This window comes from Coregonus lavaretus (assembly GCF_964263955.1).
Source record: "Coregonus lavaretus genome assembly, chromosome: 36".
In the NCBI taxonomy this organism is placed as follows: domain Eukaryota; kingdom Metazoa; phylum Chordata; class Actinopteri; order Salmoniformes; family Salmonidae; genus Coregonus; species Coregonus lavaretus.
Window position 1 is genome coordinate 4776276 of NC_140023.1, and position 16211 is coordinate 4792486.

Here is a 16211-nt window from a genome sequence, read left to right on the forward strand (position 1 = left end):
AGGGAACGCTGCAGGCCTCATCTCATCCCTGTCAGCCATGGATCCCACCGCTGACACCAACCCTTCACACACTGGATCAGATGGGATTAATGGGATCCTGGAAAGCCTGCGATTGTCTGGTGCTTAGTTTAGATTTCACTGTCCAGATAAGAGAGGGTTACTCTGATTTGGGTGGTGGTTCCCCACATGCCTTATTTTCACCTGAGCGGAGGCTATATAGGGTTGCAGTTAGTAAATGAACAAAATGCTTTTTTTATCCACTTTACACAGGTGAACGTTTGAAGTTTCCTGTGGAAATCCGATGTCAGATATCATTGAATCAGAGGCTTGTGGGTGTAGTGATGTTGCCAGAATGGAGGAGGATGTGAACTTGTTCAGCTGAACACTCATATGTTAATATTAGTATGAAGAGAGTGATGGATGTGTTTTCGGAAAAGCACAATCAATCTAGGAACCCATAGATTCAGATGGCTATTTGATCATAAGATTTCTGAAAAAAAACATGGTTTTAGTGTCGTGTGACATTCTAGAAAGACCCACAGGAAAACCTCCGGCGTTGAGATAAGATTCACTAATCACCTGTCTATATAAATGTACCTGCTTTTACAAGGAACTTGTTTTCTCTGTCAGCAAGTGTAATATTACATACAGTGGGGGAAACAAGTATTTAGTCAGCCACCAATTGTGCAAGTTCTCCCACTTAAAAAGATGAGAGAGGCCTGTAATTTTCATCATAGGTACATGTCAACTATGATAGACAAAATGAGAAAAAAAATTCCAGAAAATCACATTATAGGATTTTTTATGAATTTATTTGCAAATTATGGTGGAAAATAAGTATCTGGTCAATAACAAAAGTTTCTCAATACTTTGTTATATACCCTTTGTTGGCAATGACACAGGTCAAACGTTTTCTGTAAGTCTTCACAAGGTTTTCACACACTGTTGCTGGTATTTTGGCCCATTCCTCCATGCAGATCTCCTCTAGAGCAGGGCTGTCACTGGGCAACACAGACTTTCAACTCCCTCCAAAGATTGTCTATGGGGTTGAGATCTGGAGACTGGCTAGGCCACTCCAGGACCTTGAAATGCTTCTTACGAAGCCACTCCTTCGTTGCCTGGGCGGTGTGTTTGGGATCATTGTCATGCTGAAAGACCCAGCCGCGTTTCATCTTCAATGCCCTTGCTGATGGAAGGAGGTTTTCACTCAAAATCTCACGATACATGGCCCCATTCATTCTTTCCTTTACACGGATCAGTCGTCCTGGTCCCTTTGCAGAAAAACAGCCCCAAAGCATGATGTTTCCACCCCCATGCTTCACAGTAGGTATGGTGTTCTTTGGATGCAACTCAGCATTCTTTGTCCTCCAAACACGACGAGTTGAGTTTTTACCAAAAAGTTATATTTTGGTTTCATCTGACCATATGACATTCTCCCAATCCTCTTCTGGATCATCCAAATGCACTCTAGCAAACTTCAGACGGGCCTGGACATGTACTGGCTTAAGCAGGGGGACACATCTGGCACTGCAGGATTTGAGTCCCAGGCGGCGTAGTGTGTTACTGATGGTAGGCTTTGTTACTTTGGTCCCAGCTCTCTGCAGGTCATTCACTAGGTCCCCCCGTGTGGTTCTGGGATTTTTGCTCACCGTTCTTGTGATCATTTTGACCCCACGGGGTGAGATCTTGCGTGGAGCCCCAGATCGAGGGCGATTATCAGTGGTCTTGTATGTCTTCTATTTCCTAATAATTGCTCCCAAGTTAATTTCTTCAAACCAAGCTGCTTAACTATTGCAGATTCAGTCTTCCCAGCCTGGTGCAGGTCTACAATTTTGTTTCTGGTGTCCTTTGACAGCTCTTTGGTCTTGGCCATAGTGGAGTTTGGAGTGTGACTGTTTGAGGTTGTGGACAGGTGTCTTTTATACTGATAACAAGTTCAAACAGGTGCCATTAATACAGGTAACGAGTGGAGGACAGAGGAGCCTCTTAAAGAAGAAGTTACAGGTCTGTGAGAGCCAGAAATGTTGCTTGTTTATAGGTGACCAAATACTTATTTTCCACCATAATTTGCAAATAAATTCATAAAAAATCCTACAATGTGATTTTCTGGATTTTCTTTTCTCAATTTGTCTGTCATAGTTGACGTGTACCTATGATGAAAATTACAGGCCTCTCTCATCTTTTTAAGTGGGAGAACTTGCACAATTGGTGGCTGACTAAATACTTTTTTCCCCCACTGTACTAGAGTGTCCAGGAATGGTATTCTTCAGAGGAAATGCACTGAGGGCTATTTTTATATTGTGAATATATGAATAACACTGCAACATCTTAGAGGCTGGAAGCTCAGAAGAGAATTCATTGTATTCTCGTGTGTATCAAATACCTTTTTCATGTTTATACCTGTGTGTATGTGTGTGGGTATGTGATGGCGACAGGCATGCGTGTGCGTATCACACTCACGCTCATGTTCAAGCCCTGCTCCCTTGTGAGCTCCAAAATGAATTAGGCTACGACTTGCCCTTGCTTTTCTAGAGATTTGAATGTTGTATAAACGCTGATCATTGCTATCCATATTGCTATCATGTGCCCGAGTTATCTGTGTAACTTGAGTCTATATTCCTTCAGTTTGTTTTTAGTGTTAACTTTGTTTGTGATGTGTTTGTTACCGCTTTTCAGAGCTCCGCTCGTTCATGTCCGCGTTCTGTATGTGCGTAGACACTCGTGGTTGCTGGAGAAGCGCGTGCCCCTTTTTCCCACGGCTTCTTTCATTGTGTCAATTGATTGTTTTGTTTATTATTGAGATCTCTGTGATTGAAAATGTACCGATTCAAATTAGAATGACCTGTGTAATATTGTGATGATTATTAATCTGCTCTAGACATACTACATTTTTGTGCAGATCTGTGACCACTCAGCAGCCTATCTTTTACCATAAACCTGTTTTGAATATTCATAAGCTTTCATTTGACTAAATAGAGCCAAATGCAGTAGCTCTATTCTACTGCATCTGGTGCTTCATGCTGTCCACAACACTCAGTTGGATTTTTTGGAGTTTTCACACTGACATACAGGGTATAGGTTCAGGCTGAGGGTGTATGGAGGGGCTGGTTAGATACGATTCTATTAACTTTAGCCTGACCTTATTTTAGAAAATAATGTAAAAGCAATGTGATTTCTGTTCCCGGGGTCTGCCGATGGATGAATTGGTGGTGTGACGCTGCTGAACCGTGAAGAGGTGTTGGAGACCTACAAACATCAATCTCTTTTCTTACTGTCTCATTTACACTATCCTTCATGATTTTTATTCCTAATAAAGGATGGTCAAGGTTATTTACACAACGGACCATTCATCTCCCTGTTGTCTTCTCTCTACGACATGAACACACACACGCATGCTCACACACTCGCGCACACACTCAAAATCATGCAGTGACTATGATAATACCCTCCCTCAATCTTCACCCTCTTACAATGTTGATGTATCATACACACACACACACACACACATTCTCCCTCTCAGCGGGAGCGTGATAACATATCTTTCCATCCCACACTAGCAGACACAGCCAAGGGACCCCTGCTCCTGGACCAGTGTGTATGAGGGAACAAGGCAGTAGTCACCCATTGAGTAAATGATTCATTTATCATTGTCTATTTGCAGGGCTGCAATAGCCTGTAGGAGACGGTGTTTGTGTGCATCATATGCAGCTACAGTACCATATCTCTGTAAAGGCTACGCTACAGTACCATATCTCTGTAAAGGCTATACTACAGTACCATATCTCTGTAAAGGCTATACTACAGTACCATATCTCTGTAAAGGCTACGCTACAGTACCATATCTCTGTAAAGGCTATACTACAGTACCATATCTCTGTAAAGGCTATACTACAGTACCATATCTCTGTAAAGGCTACGCTACAGTACCATATCTCTGTAAAGGCTACACTACAGTACCATATCTCTGTAAAGGCTATACTACAGTACCATATCTCTGTAAAGGCTACGCTACAGTACCATATCTCTGTAAAGGCTATACTACAGTACCATATCTCTGTAAAGGCTATACTACAGTACCATATCTCTGTAAAGGCTACGCTACAGTACCATATCTCTGTAAAGGCTATACTACAGTACCATATCTCTGTAAAGGCTATACTACAGTACCATATCTCTGTAAAGGCTATACTACAGTACCATATCTATGTAAAGGCTATACTACAGTACCATATCTCTGTAAAGGCTATACTACAGTACCATATCTCTGTAAAGGCTATACTACAGTAAGGGAGTGGTCTTGCTCTGTCCCCAAAGAAAATGGTTGTCTTTAACTGTGTATTGAGGACATTGTATAGTACTTGAGATGAGGTCACTGTCAGCTGACTGGAATCTGTCACTAAGCTCTTTGTCCACCATGCTAGATCTGTGTGTGTGTGTGTGTGTGTGTGTGTGTGTGTGTGCATGCTTAGACTTACCCTTGTGCTTTGTGTGAATATTTTCACAATCTTGGCCTCTCTCTATATGTTGAACAATAGCCTGAAGAATTCATTTTCTGTTTGGAGTGTTTTTATTGGTTGAACAATAAAGAGGGGCGCATGACTGTGTGCTTTATTGACACCTCATGATGATTGTAGAGTCACCAAATATGTAACTATGGGCATCTGCATATCAGCCCTCTGTATTCATTATCTACAGAGACATTTGAATAATGTAATTAATCTAAGGAATGGTTGCTCCTGTTCATCCATACGGTAAACCTCTCCAGTAACTGCTTACAGAAATCAAAAGAACAGAAACCTCCCACATAGTCTCATTTTACACTTTACTCTCTGTATATTTTCCTCATTTCAACCTGAACTGTGGACATACTCTTCCTGTATTCAGTATACCGTTATCCTCATACATACAGCCTGGTACTAGAGTGTAGCTGACTAGTCCTGTTCACCACTTCTCTCCTCCCATGCAGTCTCTCTGGACTCATTGAATTTGTATGAGAGCCCTTGTGCAGAGTGAGAGCAAGGCTTTGATCCGCTCCTTACAGACAGACGGGTGAGTGAGAGCTCTCTGAGAGGGACAGGTGTGCTCAGAACCCTGAACACAGCCCAGGAGAGGAGAAACATGACACTGCTCAGACTCCTTTATTTCAGGCTGTGTGTGTGTGTGTGTGTGTGTTGGTTATAGCAGAGGATGAGTACTGTAGATAAATGGAAATCTGCTCATCATGAAAAGGTTGCTATATTTGTGCAGTGAGGAAAGTTGTAGGAGTGAAGGCAGCATGGCTGTGAAGAGAGTCTGACTCAGCGAGAGCAGAGAGTTGGGTGTGAACGAACGGTGAGGTCACAGGATGTTGTAGGAGGAACCAGGAATGTTCTCTGCAGGATGACCGCTTTGCTCCAACGAACCAGAGCCTTTTATATTGGACGTGTTGACTAGAGGTCAGAGGTCAGATAGATCAGCACATATACTTCCTGTGTTGTCACTACTTTGGAGGGCTATGATAGAGTATGTCCTCTTCTGCAATACATGCAGTATTTGGCACAGTTTCTTCCGCTGCCCCTCCCACTCTGTCTGTGCGTCCTTGTGATTAGTGAAGCGAAACCGATAGGGATTTTCCACTTCTCAGAATTTGTTTGATAGGATCTCTGTTTCCAAGAAAGCAAGTGTGTGTGTGTTAGACAGGGAGAAGGGGAGAGAGAGTGGATGAAAGTCATTCTACCTCCACTACCTGAGGGGCTGGCGTTTCTAGTCTGAGGTGTCCAGGGATTCACTCCTCCGCCCACTATGCATCTGTCTGCTACACACTATCAATTATTCACTCAGAGGAGATGAATATTTCAAAACAGTTTACTCTCCTCCCATACCTCCACTCCTGTCTGCCTTTTAATGCGTCTGCTCTTGTGGAATTCTAAAAGGAGGAGGAGCACTTTGTTTAAAGCCTGCTCGTCTCCCTGCGTTGGGTGGGAGAGAGAGAGTGCCATCCCACTGGGCACAGACTCATTTCAACGTCTAATTTTGATTTAAATGTTGGTTGAGTTGTCAACTAACGTGAATTCAACGTGAAATCAAAAAAAATAATTCACCATGTCATTGGATTTAGATTGAAAGTTGGATGTTTTTGGTCATACTGGATCCTGCTAGACAGTCTGCTGCTGGCCTAGTCTTCTAAACGTACCTAAAAATCAAAATCAAATCAAATTTTATTTGTCACATGCGCCGAATACAACAGGTGTAGACAGGGGGTACTGGTACCGAGTCAATGTGCGGGGGTACAGGTTATGTGCATCTCGCTGTTCAGGGTGTCGTGCAGTTTTGCGTATGCATTTCGAGTGGCTCTGGTGTTTTGGGGGTTGTCAAAGACATTCTAAGTCCTCATTAAAAATGAATGGGCCACCACACTCCACCCAAAGTTGAGCCCCTAGTCTAGTTCTAGTAGCATTTTGATGCTTATAGGGTTCAGAGCACTCTTGGCGATAGGCCTGAATGTGGTCAGATTGGCGCATGATTGAAGTCTAAAAAGACGGTCCTTCAAAGGCTCTTAAGAAATGATGGATGAAACACTGGATGTGCTTGTCCAGGTTTAACACTGAGGGAAAGAGCACAGGCCTATTCATTTACTGGTAGGTGTATCATTATACTCCTCACAAAGTCTGTAACCTGCATGGAATACAGTATTTATTGGGCCTTTGATGTCTCCAGCATGACTGCAGGTGGTCAGTAATATATTCCTCCCAGGCTCAGAGTAGAAAACACACACTTACACAATATCTCTCTCCTGCAGACTGACATTAGACCAGTTAGATAAGATTTTCATCTGAAAATATGAGCTTGTTGGTTGTAGTCTGCTTGGATTGGATAAGAGCTGTGTAGTACGACAATCTCTGCCTTCGAGATAGATGAATATTTCTGTTCCAATCCCTGGGATTAAAGCGAGATAGTGTGTGTGAAAGAGGAAGAGAGAGAGAGAGAAGATGATAACGAGAGAAAGAGAGAGAGACCCAAACATAACCAGGTGACTCACTCACATGGCTGTGTTCCTGTTTTCCTGTGCCGGACGTAGCCAACCCGTTTCCCCTTCTCTATTGGTGGTTTTTGTAAGCATGCCTCCTAGGAGTCAGACTGCAGTCTGTCTGTTGTAATCACATGGAGACATCATGTTCGGCCCTCTAGGGCCCTTTTATTTTTATTTTTTATTTAACCTTTATTTAACTAGGCAAGTCAGTTAAGAACAAATTCTTATTTACAATGACGGCCTACACCGGCCAAACCCGGACGACGCTGGGCCAATTGTGCGGTCAACTACGGCCCTGATCCAACCACGGTCATGAGTGGTGTAATGTAGCGTTGTTTGGCTTGTCTTGGCTCAGACAGCCTGTGCATAGTGTGTCTGTCTGTCTTTGTGTCTATCTGTCTTTGTGTCTGTCTTTGTGTGTGTCTGTGTGTGTGTGTTCCCCTGCCTAACCCTGCCACAGGCCCTGACCTGGTTGTCCTGGATGACCTCTCTGCCAGATCGGTTATACTGTCTGTAATCCACGCAAAGCAACGCAATGCAACTTAGTTTGGGTTTTAGCTAGTGTAGTCTCTCTCTCTGACTCTCTAACTCCCTCCCTCCTTTTAATTCCCTGGAGATGCCTGAAAATGATGTATAATGTATTATTTATTATTATATCAATTCCGTGTTATAGTCCCCAAAATGTGTGATTGCTATTGTCATTCTGTCTTTTACTCTGTGCATCTTTGTAGGGATTTGCTGACTTCGTTCCATGCTGAATGGAATCTCTGCGTCAGGGATGGGGAACTCCAGTCCTCGTGGAGTGTGTCACACTTTTTCCCCATCCTTAGCAAACACAGCTGATTCAACTTATTGCATTCTAAACTGAAGATCATGATTAGCTGATTATTGGAGTCAGGCGTGTTCGCTGGGGCCCTGGGCATACGAGTGACACCAATCAGGCCCCAGAGGACTGGAGTTGCCCATCTCTGCTCTGCATGATTCCAGAAGTGTTTGTCTTCTGTCAGTTTATAGAGAGGTTCCCTTAATGCATATTCTTCTGTGCATTAAGGTTGTTGAAAGGTCATTGTTGTTGTGTCGTCTACATGACATGTTGTGGCATAAGGTCATTGTCATAAGGTCACTGCTGTGCTGATTTGTGAATAAGAGACAGTCACTGCACACCCCATAGTCACGCAAGCGCACACATAGTTGTTGGAGGGTTTGTTGTCCAGGCTGATACCAGGAAGTGATGTGGCTGGGTGCCAGTGTGACCACAGTGTCCCAGGCTCTCAGCAGTGACAATGCTATATCAGATAATGGTGACTTGTGCTTTGTTTACCCCATGTCAATATCCTGAAGACGTCAGCTCCTGGCTCTCCTTCAATAGTCTTCCATTTTGTCAGGGTGACCAGAGAATAGCATTGTCTAATAGTCTCTGTGTGGCTGTAGATGGAGATGTTGTCCTGTAAACAAGACTGATGCTTTCTGAATGGGAGAGCTAATGATTTCCTATAACACTTGTGGTTTCAGTGTAATTGGTTGAGATGGACGTTGAGATTATTTTTCAGTTAAGGACCCCTTAAAGCAGACACATACAGTGAGGGGAAAAAAGTATTTGATCCCCTGCTGATTTTGTATGTTTGCCCACTGACAAAGACATGATCAGTCTATAATTTTAATGGTAGGTTTATTTGAACAGTGATAGACAGAATAACAACAAAAAAATCCAGAAAAACGCATGTCAAAAATGTTATAAATTGATTTGCATTTTAATGAGGGAAATAGGTATTTGACCCCTCTGCAAAACATGACTTAGTACTTGGTGCCAAAACCCGTTTTGGCAATCACAGAGGTCAGACGTTTCTTGTAGTTGGCCACCAGGTTTGCACACATCTCAGGAGGGATTTTGTCCCACTCCTCTTTGCAGATCTTCTCCAAGTCGTTAAGGTTTCGAGGCTGACGTTTGGCAACTCGAACCTTCAGCTCCCTCCACAGATTTTCTATGGGATTAAGGTCTGGAGACTGGCTAGGCCACTCCAGGACCTTAATGTGCTTCTTCTTGAGCCACTCCTTTGTTGCCTTGGCCATGTGTTTTGGGTCATTGTCATGCTGGAATACCCATCCACGACCCATTTTCAAAGCCCTGGCTGAGGGAAGGAGGTTCTCACCCAAGATTTGACGGTACATGGCCCCGTCCATCGTCCCTTTGATGCGGTGAAGTTGTCCTGTCCCCTTAGCAGAAAAACACCCCCAAAGCATAATGTTTCCACCTCCATGTTTGACGGTGGGGATGGTGTTCTGGGGTCATAGGCAGCATTCCTCCTCCTCCTAACACGGCGAGTTGAGTTGATGCCAAAGAGCTCCATTTTGGTCTCATCTGACCACAACACTTTCACCCAGTTCTCCTCTGAATCATTCAGATGTTCATTGGCAAACTTCAGACGGGCCTTAATATGTGCTTTCTTGAGCAGGGGGACCTTGCGGGCGCTGCAGGATTTCAGTCCTTCACGGCGTAGTGTGTTAACAATTGTTTTCTTGGTGACTATGGTCAGAGCTGCCTTGAGATCATTGACAAGATCCTCCCGTGTAGTTCTGGGCTGATTCCTCACCATTCTCATGATCATTGCAACTCCACGAGGTGAGAACCTGCATGGAGCCCCAGGCCGAGGGAGTGACAGTTCTTTTGTGTTTCTTCCATTTGCGAATAATCACACCAACTGTTGTCACCTTCTCACCAAGCTGCTTGGCGATGGTCTTGTAGCCCATTCCAGCCTTGTGTAGGTCTACAATCTTGTCCCTGACGTCTTTGGAGAGCTCTTTGGTCTTGACCATGGTGGAGAGTTTGGAATCTGATTGATTGATTGCTTCTGTGGACAGGTGTCTTTTATACAGGTAACAAACTGAGATTAGGAGCATTCCCTTTAAGAGTGTGCTCCTAATCTCAGCTCGTTACCTGTATAAAAGACACCTGGGAGCCAGAAATCTTTCTGATTGAGAGGGGGTCAAATACTTATTTCCCTCATTAAAATGCAAATCAATTTATAACATTTTTGACATGCGTTTTTCTGTATTTTTTTGTTGTTATTCTGTCTCTCACTGTTCAAATAAACCTACCATTAAAATGATAGACTGATCATTTCTTTGTCAGTGGGCAAACGTACAAAATCAGCAGGGGATCAAATACTTTTTCCCCTCACTGTATCTGTCCCTCAATTCTCCATTTGAGATGAGGAAGGCTCTCAATGTGGCCAATGCACACACAAACTGACGCTCGCACACACTTACATTTTAGTCATTTATCAGACGCTCTTATCCAGAGTGACTTACAGGAGCAATTAGGGTTAAGTGCCTTGCTCAAGGGCACATTGATAGGTTTTTCACCAAGTCTGCTCTGGGATTTGAACCAGTGATCTTTCGGTTACTAGCCCAATGCTCTAACTGCTAGGCTACCTGCCCCACCTCAGACGACACACATTCACAGGAAATGTACAGTAGCTGAACCACAGTGATGTGCTCATATGCAAGCCATTGCTAACTAGCGTTAGCGTAATGACTGAAAGTCTATGGGAACAGCATGCTTACTGTTCCCATAGACTTCCAGTCATTGGGCTAACGCTAGTAAGCAATTGCGCTAACGCTAGTTAGCAACTTCCTTCAAACTGCATGCAGAGACATTAAATGGTATCAGTGAGTTCATCTTACTATATGGGTAAGTAGAAAAGGGCTTAATGGCCAAAATCTCTCACTATCCATTTAAAGGCACACCTCAGAGGAAGTTGCCGCACCTATTTTGAGTAATTCCTGTCCTAGAGCAGAAATTCACGTTTAGGTTCCAGCTCGAAGACTGACGCAGGCTGCTAATTGGGGGTGAGAACATTGTGGTGTAGCAGAGAAATAACAACAAATAGGCCACTGACTGACAGCTGTCAGTGTAACTAGCTAGCATGATAACTTTCATTAGCTGGCTAAGGTTATGTGAGCACCATTTCAGTTAAGATTACCATAATAATTAAGACTGTTATAATAATTATTTCAGAAAAAGACTAGCAGCCTACCTGTCGAGATGTGTCAGCTAAACCGTGCCTATACAAGCTGTTGACATGTTGAGGGTTGACGTTTGTCTGACTCTTGCCGTTTGATAATTCCAGTGAAACTGTCGGATTCCAGACGTCATTAATATTTGGACATGCACACGGACATTATCAAAATAGCTATATTCTTTGTTCTCTCATCATTTCTGCAATCTAGCTAGCTGTACAGTGCCTTCGGAAAGTATTTAGACCCCTTGACTTTTTCCACATTTTGTTAAGTAACAGCCTTATTCTAAAATGGATTTAAAAAATAGTAATCCTCAGCAATCTACACACAATACCCCATATTTACATAAGTATTCAGACCCCTTGCTGTGAGACTGTTGATCATCCTTGAGATGTTTCTACAATTTGATTGGAGTCCACCTGTACTAAATTCAATTGATTGGACATGATTTGGAAAGGCACACACCTGTCTATATAAGGTCCCACAGTTGACAGTGCATGTCAGAGCAAAAACCAAGCCATGAGGTCGAAGGAATTGTCCGTAGAGCTCCGAGACAGGAATGTGTTGAGGCACAGATCTGGGGAAGGGTACCAAAACATTTCTGCAGCATTGAAGGTCCCCAAGAAAACAGTGGCCTCCATCATACTTAAATGGAAAAAGTTTAGAACCACCAAGACTTCCTAGAGCTGGCCGCCCGGCCAAACTGAGCAATCGGGGGAGAAAGGCCTTGGCCAGGGAGATGACCAAGAACCCGATGATCACTCTGACAAAGCTCTAGAGTTCTTCTGTGGAGATGGGAGAACCTTCCAGAAGGACAACCATCTCTGCAGCACACCAATCAGGCCTTTATGGTAGAGTGGCCAGACGGAAGCCACTCCTCAGTAAAAGGCACGACAGCCCGCTTGGGGTTTGCCAAAAGGCTCTTTGGCCTGAATACGAAACGTCACGTCTGGAGGAAACCTGGCACCATCCCTACGGTGAAGCATGGTGGTGGCAGCATCACGTTTTGTTTTTTTCCCTAGCACTACACAGCTGATTTAAATAACTAATCATCAAGCTTTGAGGACCGAATTTGGGAAACGCTGGCCGAACCTTAACCTTAAAGATCAAAGATCATTTTTGTTTTCATGAATTTGTACGATATTGATTGATTGGCCAATTTTGATTATGTGGCTGTTTTATGTAGTGGAATCCGAAGTGTAGGCTACAGAGAAAAGCTGTTTGGCTCTCAGACGACTCACGAACAGGAGGAACTTTCCAGCAGGTGATTCTGCTTAATAAACATTGCCATGCTGGTGGGTGGTAACCTTTAAATAAAACCCAGCCCTGTAACAAAACGTAGGCTGAAAAGAATTTGCACGTCATCTCATAGGAAAAGACACTTAAGACTCACGGAAACATCCAAAGTCACACATTCGGATTTGGCACTTCAAGCCCAAATACATCATACTTTGACTAAAACTATGACTTATTGACTTATATTTTTGTGCAAAATCATGGGTAAGCTCTGGCCATCGTCTTTCAGCTCGAAAAAGTGGATTTCTACTGGTTTGAGCGTTTTAAAAGCACATCAGCATATTAAAACATATTTTTTGGAGTGGTTGCAAATATTTAGCAGTGGTGGGCTACCACTGCTTAATGATTATAGGGGAAACACTGCTATACCCTATACCTTCCTCCTCTGTGACCTATCTATCCATCCTTTCTCCATGTATTAATTGTTGCTTTTCACTCTTTGCCAGGTTAACAGAGCCATCAGGTTCCCTCACAGATGGACCAATCAACTACAAGTACAAGACCAAGTGCACCTGGCTGATCGAGGGCTAGTAAGTAGTTATTTCTCTCTTTCCTCTTCTATCTCTGTTCATACGCTCTTCTGTCTATATTCCGTACAGTATGCATTCATTCTTAGACTGATTCATGTTATTGTTCAGTGGTCTTAGTGTTAAACTCTTTGTCTAATGTAAAGAATCCTGATCATCGTGGGCAGTGGTGTAGTTGCTATAGTTCCCCATTTTAAACCATGCTCTATGTTCTGTCCTTCAGCCCAAACGCTGTGCTCAGGTTGCGCTTCAACCATTTTGCCACGGAATGTAGCTGGGACCACATGTACGTCTATGATGGAGACTCCATCTATGCACCACTGGTCGCAGTATTCAGGTGAGGTCATCATACATTTACATTTTAGTCATTTAGCAGACGCTCTTATCCAGAGCGACTTACAGTTAGTGAATACATTTTATTTTTATTTTTTATACTGGCCCCCCATGGGAAACGAACCCACAACCCTGGCGTTGCAAACGCCATGCTCTATCAACTGAGCTACATCCCTGCCGGCCATTCCCTCCCCTACCCTGGACGACGCTGGGCCAATTGTGCGCCGCCCATGAGTCTCCCGGTCGCGGCCGGCTGCGACAGAGCCTGGATTCGAACCAGGATCTCTAGTGGCACAGTTAGCACTGCGATGCAGTGCCTTAGACCACTGCGCCACTCAGGAGCTACTCAGGAGCTATCATGCTGTATGCATGTACATACGTGTGTACTCTCTAGTATGCAGTCAACTGTGCATGCATGAACACCAAATACTGTATACCTCCAAAACTAGTTGGATGGAACACATGCCGCTAAATAATACAGATGATTGTAGAATCCACACACAGTGGTGATCCAGAATACTGGCTAGCTGAAGAGGAATTGTTCTCTCCCTTTCTATTATACAGTGAGGGAAAAAAGTATTTGATCCCCTGCTGATTTTGTACGTTTGCCCACTGACAAAGAAATGATCAGTCTATAATTTTAATGGTAGGTTTATTTGAACAGTGAGAGACAGAATAACAACAAAAAAATCCAGAAAAACGCATGTAATTTTTTTTATAAATTGATTTGCATTTTAATGAGGGAAATAAGTATTTGACCCCCTCTCAATCAGAAAGATTTCTGGCTCCCAGGTGTCTTTTATACAGGTAACGAGCTGAGATTAGGAGCACACTCTTAAAGGGAGTGCTCCTAATCTCAGCTTGTTACCTGTATAAAAGACACCTGTCCACAGAAGCAATCAATCAATCAGATTCCAAACTCTCCACCATGGCCAAGACCAAAGAGCTCTCCAATGATGTCAGGGACAAGATTGTAGACCTACACAAGGCTGGAATGGGCTAAAATACCATCGCAAGCAGCTTGGTGAGAAGGTGACAACAGTTGGTGCGATTATTCGCAAATGGAAGAAACACAAAAGAACTGTCAATCTCCTTCGGCCTGGGGCTCCATGCAAGATCTCACCTCGTGGAGTTGCAATGATCATGAGAACGGTGAGGAATCAGCCCAGAACTACACGGGCGGATCTTGTCAATGATCTCAAGGCAGCTGGGACCATAGTCACCAAGAAAACAATTGGTAACACACTACGCCGTGAAGGACTGAAATCCTGCAGCGCCCGCAAGGTCCCCCCTGCTCAAGAAAGCACATATACATGCCCGTCTGAAGTTTGCCAATGAACATCTGAATGATTCAGAGGAGAACTAGGTGAAAGTGTTGTGGTCAGATGAGACCAAAATGGAGCTCTTTGGCATCAACTCAACTCGCTGTGTTTGGAGGAGGAGGAATGCTGCCTATGACCCCAAGAACACCATCCCCACCGTCAAACATGGAGGTGGAAACATTATGCTTTGGGGGTGTTTTTCTGCTAAGGGGACAGGACAACTTCACCGCATCAAAGGGACGATGGACGGGGCCATGTACCGTCAAATCTTGGGTGAGAATCTCCTTCCCTCAGCCAGGGCATTGAAAATGGGTCATGGATGGGTATTCCAGCATGACAATGACCCAAAACACACAGCCAAGACAACAAAGGAGTGGCTCAAGAAGAAACACATTAAGGTCCTGGAGTGGCCTAGCCAGTCTCCAGACTTTAATCACATAGAAAATCTGTGGAGGGAGCTGAAGGTTCGAGTTGCCAAACATCAGCCTCGAAACCTTAATGACTGCAAAGAGGAGTGGGACAAAATCCCTCCTGAGATGTGTGCAAACCTGGTGGCCAACTACAAGAAACGTCTGACCTCTGTGATTGCCAACAAGGGTTTTGCCACCAAGTACTAAGTCATGTTTTGCAGAGGGGTTAAATACTTATTTCCCTCATTAAAATGCAAATCAATTTCTAACATTTTTGACATGCGTTTTTCTGTATTTTTTTGTTGTTATTCTGTCTCTCACTGTTCAAATAAACCTACCATTAAAATTATAGACTGATCATGTCTTTGTCAGTGGGCAAACGTACAAAATCAGCAGGGGATCAAATACTTTTTTCCCTCACTGTAGGTAACGAGTGGGTGTGATCATGAATCAATGGATTAATATTCTGCATTTACACTGAATAAAAATATAAACGCAACATGTAAAGTGTTGGTCCAATGTTTCATGAGCTAAAATAAAAGATCCCAGAAATTGTCCATACGGACAAAAAGCTTATTTCTCTCAAATTTTGTGCACAAATTTGTTTACAGAATTTCTGCATAAACTGTCAGAAACCAGGGAAGCTCATCTGCGTGCTCGTCGTCCTTACAAGGGTCTTGACCTGACTGCAGTTTGGCATCATAACCGACTTCAGTGGGCAAATGCTCACCTTTGATGTCCATTGGTACGCTGGAGAAGTGTGCTCTTCACAGATGAATCCCGGTATCAACTGTACCGGGCAGATGGCAGACAGCCTGTATGGCGTAGTGAGGGCGAGCGGTTTGCTGACGTCAACGTTGTGAACAGTGTCCCACATGGTGGCGGTGGGGTTATGGTATGGGCAGGCATAAGCTACGGACAACGTACACAATTGCATTTTATCGACGGCAATTTGAATGCACAGAGATACTGTGACAAGATCCTGAGGCCCATTGTCGTGCCATTCATCCGCCTTGTTTCAGCATGATAATGTTTGGCCCCATATCACAAGGATCTGTACACAATTCCTGTAAGCTAAAAATTTCTGTTCTTCTATGGCCTGCATACTCACCAGACATGTCACCCATTGAGCATGTTTGGGATGCTCTGGATTGACCTTTACGACAGCATGTTCCAGTTCCCGCCAATATCCATCAACTTCGCATAGCCATTGAAGAGGAGTGGGACAACATTCCACAGGCCACAATCAACAGCCTGATCAACTATGCAAAGGAGATGTGTCACGCTGCATGAG

The 16211-nt window shown here is 43.7% G+C and overlaps 1 protein-coding gene across 2 annotated transcripts in view; it reads left to right on the forward strand.

Annotated features, from left to right (window-relative positions):
- The window catches only part of LOC311111005 (attractin-like protein 1), a 337080-nt gene that overhangs the window by 33049 nt on the left and 287820 nt on the right, over window positions 1–16211 (forward strand). For both annotated transcript variants that reach the window (XM_084153687.1, XM_084153688.1), the window contains exons 2-3: window positions 12772–12855; window positions 13076–13189. In XM_084153687.1, the coding sequence (XP_084009813.1) occupies window positions 12772–12855; window positions 13076–13189 (198 nt within the window). The remainder of the gene's footprint in view (window positions 1–12771; window positions 12856–13075; window positions 13190–16211) is intronic.